The sequence below is a fragment of the Sinocyclocheilus grahami genome, unplaced genomic scaffold (genome assembly GCF_001515645.1).
Source record: "Sinocyclocheilus grahami isolate Dianchi unplaced genomic scaffold, SAMN03320097.WGS_v1.1 scaffold263.1, whole genome shotgun sequence".
Classification (NCBI taxonomy): domain Eukaryota; kingdom Metazoa; phylum Chordata; class Actinopteri; order Cypriniformes; family Cyprinidae; genus Sinocyclocheilus; species Sinocyclocheilus grahami.
In genome coordinates this window covers 1,097,311-1,103,965 of record NW_015505442.1, presented here as the reverse complement: position 1 = coordinate 1,103,965, position 6,655 = coordinate 1,097,311, and the positions used below count along the sequence as shown (strand labels likewise).

Below are 6,655 nucleotides of genomic sequence, written 5' to 3'. Positions count from 1 at the left end.
GGTCGTCCATAAAATGCATTGCTGTTCTGTTGTAAGTAATCTTAAAGATTCCTAAATGCATCTACTTTCGGAAGGCCAAATAAAGTGCTTTTGCTTTCGCACTGAAACACACAGCGTCTCCCTGACATGCTGCTTCAACACTAACTGCGGTTACTGAAACCACGCCTTCTTTCTTTGCGTGCACATTTGGGCGCATTATGCAAATATTCCCACATAGTGACCTAGATATGTGGGGGCGTGTTAGAACGAGCCGTTTTAGGGGGGGGGGGGGGGCAGAGTCTTAACTTTGATAAAGAATATCTCTTTGGTTTTGAGACTTTAGTCTTTGCAACTTCGGGGATCTTATCTATTCACGAACAGCTTGTAACACTCCAAAGAGAAAGGAAAACTTGAAATCGCATCATATGACTCCTTTAAGAAACAGCCAATCGAACTGCAGTTTGCACTAGCAGGCCAGCCAATCATCTTGCAGCTAAAGCCAAAATTGTCTACGACAGACACTGATGTTGGCGCTTACCCAGAGCTGCTCAGATGATGTGAACTCACTGATAACGGTCTCGTCCTAAACACACAGGAGACGCGTGTGTAGAGTTGAGACTGGAAAAATGCTACATGAAAGCTATTCGGTGTGCAAGACCTGGCCTTTATCTTAGGATAAACTGAAAACACTTCATTCCGTTATCCTTTACGCTTGCTGAATTGAGAGTAGCACAATAACTCAGGAACGCACAAGTTACTATATAAAACTCAGTGAACACTGAAAATTACACAGGGTCTGAAAAGATGAATACCATGTATTTTACTACACCACGCTGTGAAATGATTCAGACTGTGTAAAGTACAGCTTTCAGGTCTAGGCAGTCAATTCACAGGTTCGCCTACGAGAGTAAATTAATGCGTTACTATTCACAAATTAGAATAAAACATCTGATTCACAATTTTGATTGGGGATAGCTCATCAAAAATGAAAATTGAATTCCCATCATTTACTCACCTTAAGCACTTTCTTTCTTCAGAGGAACACAAAGTGTGATTTTTTTAAAGAATATCCTGGCCATTTTTTTCATATCAAGATCCAAATAAAAAAGCAGCATAAAACTAGTTCATATCACTTGTGTACTATACAAGTCCATATGGAAATAATACTACTAGTACTTCATTACTATACTTAATTATTTTGGAGAAATTATACTTTACAAGAGATCTAAAACGGAATACTTGTACTTTTACAATTTTTTAAAAACAAAATAAATACAATTTCATGCAGACTTAAAAGAGCAAAATAAATATGTCACCAGGACTTAAATCTTTCCTCAGTGAAAACAGCATTTATTTCTTGTGATTAACAAGCCAATCCATTCAGTCAATGAGAAACCCAAACAAAATAGTGATTTATGACAGGTTTCTTTAATATTTTTTGTATCAAAAATACTAAAATTAGAAAATCTCTACAGTCTCTTGTCAAAAATCCATTTAGAAAGCTAAGAAAGGCATTTACATTGTGCTTTTAAATACTTAAGTACAATTACATCTGGATACTTTTTTGTATTTTTTTTTAGCTAGATTTTTTCAGTCTTTGTACTTGAACCCAAGTACAATTTTTCAGTACTTTTTACACCCATGAATGTTATTATATGGAAAATAGCAACAACTTAGTGAAAACTTCTGCAGTTACAGATTATTATTTCATATGAATGTCAAAAGTTCATTAAGAACATCACATCATAGACACCACGGTCTATTTATAGACAACCACACTGGTTATTACTTGCACCCAGAAACCTAGGAACTGTAACAATAGTGGGTAGGTGGTGGAGACACATAAGACAACTGCAATACTTTTATGACTTTATAAAAAAAATTAAAAATTAGAATAACCCGTGATGCCTTTTTAGATTTTAAGTGGCTAGGCTACAGATTCTTACCTTTTTATTAAAGCCTTGCTCCTCCATTATTTGACTACTCTTCTCGCTTACAGACACCACTTCCTGTATAACTTCCTGTTTCTTATTGATCCTGTTTTTCCAATCGTCCTCTCCACTTTTCTTCAACATTGCCAACCTGAGAAAAAAGTATCTAATGCTTCACTCCATTTTGAACAGAAGACATTTACATTGTAGATGTGAAACTCATGCAGATAAATAACTGTACTGTAATATAAAATGAAAGAAGTGACAACTGAAAATAATTTGGGGGATGCTGTTTGTTGTACAAAACATTCAGAAATCCCACCAAATAATACAGCATGCAAAATTCTTCACAATTCAGCTTTCTCGTGCTACTTTGTCATGGTTTGTTCTCTCTATCTCTCCATCTGTACTCATTTTCTCCGGCCCTGCGGGGAAGGCTGGGAGATCTAAAATAGTGCTGTCCGTGTTATCAGCGCTCACCGAGAGCAGAGATGACCCAATTTCATTTATAAGATGAGACAGAAAGAGAACAGCTCCAGTCACCCTGCAACATCTAAAGCATCAGCACGCTCCAACGCATGTGCCATTGTTTCTTACACCGCAATATGCCTTGAGTGTGATTTTAACAGACGTTTACTGTATAATGTTCTGTTTCAAGATTTCTATTAATTTATTCTATTATTTATCTAAATTTCAACTTTCAAAAGTATCATAAAAAATTTATCAGTTTGCACAAAAATATTAAGCAGCACAGATGTTTTCAGCACTCATAATAATAAGCAATGTTTCTTGAGCAGCAAATCAGCATATTAGAATTTCATATTATAACATATAGACTTTTCATATTAGATTTCTGAAGGATCATGTGACACTGAAGACTAGAGTAATGACGCAGAAAATTCAGCTTTGCATCACAGGAATAAATTATATTTAAATAGAAACAAGCTACTTTAAATTGTAATCATATTTCACAAAGATACTGTTTTTACTGTATTTTTGATCAAATAAATGCAGCCTTGATGAGCAAAAGAGACTTCTTTAAAAATAAAATAAAAATGTAATGACCCCAAACTTTTGAACAGTATTGTATTTATTTAAATTTTTTATTTCATTTAAAAATATATATATTTTTAATAACAAATTATATGTTACTTTGTAGACAGAGACAAGTTTGGTAAGACAAATAAAAATACATACTTATAAGTTATTGCTGAGTCCTGGAAGGTCATTTTAAAACCTTTAAATGTTTACTAAATCAAAAATGTATTTCTTTATAGGGATGCCTACTTCCAGTCTTATGCTAATATGCCATATTTTGCGTGAATTACTATAAATGTGATTATTTTCTGTTTACTCTGACTGTGTAAAAGTATGGAGCCCCACACATGACATGCAAGAAAAATTTTTATAAATCGTGCGCACGATTGATTAATTCGTTCCCTCGATTTACTAGATCGTGCACATGATTTCATAATTCGTTCCCTCGATTTACTAGATCGTGCACATGATTTCATAATTCGTTCCCTCATTTTAAGTAAATCGTGCGCACGATTTATTAATTCGTTCCCTCGATTTAGTAGATTGTGCGCACGATTAATTTGTTCCCTCGATTTACGAATGCGTAGGCGGACAGGAAGTACAACTAATTATTATTTTGTTTGCACGATTTACCTAGAACGAGGGAACAAATTATTATAACGAGCGCATGATTTACTTAAAAAAGGGGGCAAATTATTAAATTGTGTGCACAATCTAGTAAATCGAGGGAACAAATTAATAAATCATGCATACGATTTAGTTAAAACGAGGGAACAAATTATTCAATCGTGCGCACGATCTAGTAAATCGAGGGAACAAATTAATAAATCATACATACGATTTACTTAAAACGAGGGAACGGATTATTAAATCGTGTGCACGATCTAGTAAATCGAGGGAACGAATTAATAAATCATGCATACGATTTACTTAAAACGAGGGAACGAATTATTCAATCGTGCACACGATCTAGTAAATCGAGGGAACGAATTAATAAATCATGCATACGATTTACTTAAAACGAGGGAACGAATTATTCAATCATGCACACGATCTAATAAATCGAGGGAACGAATTAATAAATCATGCATACAATTTACTTAAAACGAGGGAACGAATTATTAAATCGTGCACACGATCTAGTAAATCGAGGGAACAAATTAATAAATCATACATACGATTTACTTAAAACGAGGGAACGGATTATTAAATCATGCGCACGATCTAGTAAATCGAGGGAACAAATTAATAAATCATTCATACGATTTACTTAAAACGAGGGAACGGATTATTAAATCGTGCGCACGATCTAGAAAATCGAGGGAACGAATTATTAAATCGTGTGCACGATCTAGTAAATCGAGGGAGAAAATTAATAAATCATGCATATGATTTACTTAAAACGAGGGAACGAATTATTAAATCGTGTGCACGATCTAGTAAATCGAGGGAGAAAATTAATAAATCATGCATATGATTTACTTAAAACGAGGGAACGAATTATTAAATCGTGTGCACGATCTAGTAAATCGAGGGAGAAAATTAATAAATCATGCATATGATTTACTTAAAACGAGGGAACGAATTAATAAATCATGCATATGATTTACTTAAAACGAGGGAACGGATTATTAAATCGTGCGCACGATCTAGTAAATCGAGGGAGAAAATTAATAAATCATGCATATGATTTACTTAAAACGAGGGAACGAATTATTAAATCGTGCACACGATCTAGTAAATCGAGGGAACGAATTAATAAATCATGCATACGATTTACTTAAAACGAGGGAACGAATTATTAAATCGTGCACACGATCTAGTAAATCGAGGGAACGAATTAATAAATCATGCATACGATTTACTTAAAACGAGGGAACGAATTATTAAATCGTGCACACGATCTAGTAAATCGAGGGAACGAATTAATAAATCATGCATACGATTTACTTAAAACGAGGGAACGAATTATTCAATCATGCACACGATCTAATAAATCGAGGGAACGAATTAATAAATCATGCATACGATTTACTTAAAACGAGGGAACGAATTATTAAATCGTGCACACGATCTAGTAAATCGAGGGAACGAATTAATAAATCATGCATACGATTTACTTAAAACGAGGGAACGAATTATTCAATCATGCACACGATCTAATAAATCGAGGGAACGAATTAATAAATCATGTCGTGTGCACGATCTAGTAAATCGAGGGAACAAATTAATAAATCATGCATACGATTTACCTAAAGCGAGGGAACTAATTATTAAATCGTGCCCACGATTTTTTTCTTCTTCTTGCATGTCATGTGCAGGGCTCCGTATAAAAGTGAAGTAACCAGCACACACCTCTCTTTGATTGATATGGATGTCATGGCCTCTGGATCTTCGTGGATCTCTGGCTTTTGGTCTTTGGAGACGATGGGTCCAGATGAGCCGTATTTTCCCAGGATCTCTTCTTGGGGCTGTGTTTGAGGTGGTATGAAGCACTGGGGTTTTGGCTGGGTTTGAGGAGGTATCTTGGGCTGAGGGTGAATGTAGGCATGAGACTCGGGTGGAAGGAAGGATTGCGGTTTGGGCTGCTTCTGTGGCGGGACTCTGGGTGGCGCCTGTGGCTGGGGTTCAGGGTACAGCTGGGTTTGCCGTGGTGGAACCTGAGAGTCAACGTGGATGTGAGGTTGAGAGTCAGAAATGAGGTGTGTTTGTGGTTTGGCCTGTGTCTGTGGCAGTGTTGGCGGGCTGTAGGGTTGTGTTTGGGGTCGAGCGTGGGTCGGTGTGTAGATTTGAGGGTGCTGCGCTGGTTTTGGTTGAGGTTGCGGAGATGTGAAGGACTGGGTTTGCTGGAGGTAAGTGACCGAGTGAGAGATTTGTGAAGAACTTCTGGATGAGGCCGCAGCCGTGCTCACCGTCCTCACAGGAACGCTGGGTTCAGAGACATCTGGAGAAACACATTGAGAGCAAATACACATACAAAGAGACTTAAAGGGTAAATCCCACAAAAGCTGTCAGAAACATGTCTATTTCTCCACAAAAAGAAAGAAAGAAATATAAGTTGCATGAAGAAATATTAAGCATTTTTTTAGGACTTTTGTATTGTGACAATCTTTTTGTGAATTTTAATTGAACATCGCCTAAATCTCCATGTAATGCGAAACAATTTAATTTCATAATAATTTCAAAAATTATAATGTATTTTGTCTTACATCATGGTAGTATTTGTTGTACTAGCTTTAAATGCAATGGCATACATTATTTTTACACTATGCTGATTTGATGCTGATTTACTTGAATAAAAAACATTGTACTTCAAAATTGTACTTTGTACACTGTACTTTAATACAGTAAATGTTTTATAAGTTTGAGAATTTAATGAGAAACATCACTGAAAGAAGGGAATTATCGCAATGAGAATAAAATAAAATAAAATGTTTTTATGGTGAAGTAGGTGAAATTATGAATTGGACATAACATCCTTGACAGAATTATTTTAATTTTTAAAAATTTTTATTGTACTTCAATATTTTGTAATTTAATACAGTGAAAAATAAAAAAATTCAATATCTAATGAAAATCATCTTTTAAAATGAGAATTACAGTCATGACCATTAAAAATAAGATAAAATAAATATTTTTGTTTTTTGAGGGTATTGGGGGGGGGGGGGGTGATTTAATAGGTATCTTAAAAAGATAAATGATTTTTG

The 6,655-nt window shown here is 35.1% G+C and overlaps 1 protein-coding gene across 2 annotated transcripts in view; it reads right to left on the bottom strand.

The window, feature by feature from the left end:
• The window catches only part of svilb (supervillin b), a 49,731-nt gene that overhangs the window by 18,985 nt on the left and 24,091 nt on the right, over nucleotides 1-6,655 (bottom strand). For both annotated transcript variants that reach the window (XM_016290803.1, XM_016290804.1), the window contains 3 exons: nucleotides 5,304-5,892; nucleotides 1,926-2,061; nucleotides 518-562 (listed from right to left, as the gene is read on the bottom strand). In XM_016290803.1, coding sequence (XP_016146289.1) covers nucleotides 518-562; nucleotides 1,926-2,061; nucleotides 5,304-5,892 — 770 coding nt within the window. The remainder of the gene's footprint in view (nucleotides 1-517; nucleotides 563-1,925; nucleotides 2,062-5,303; nucleotides 5,893-6,655) is intronic.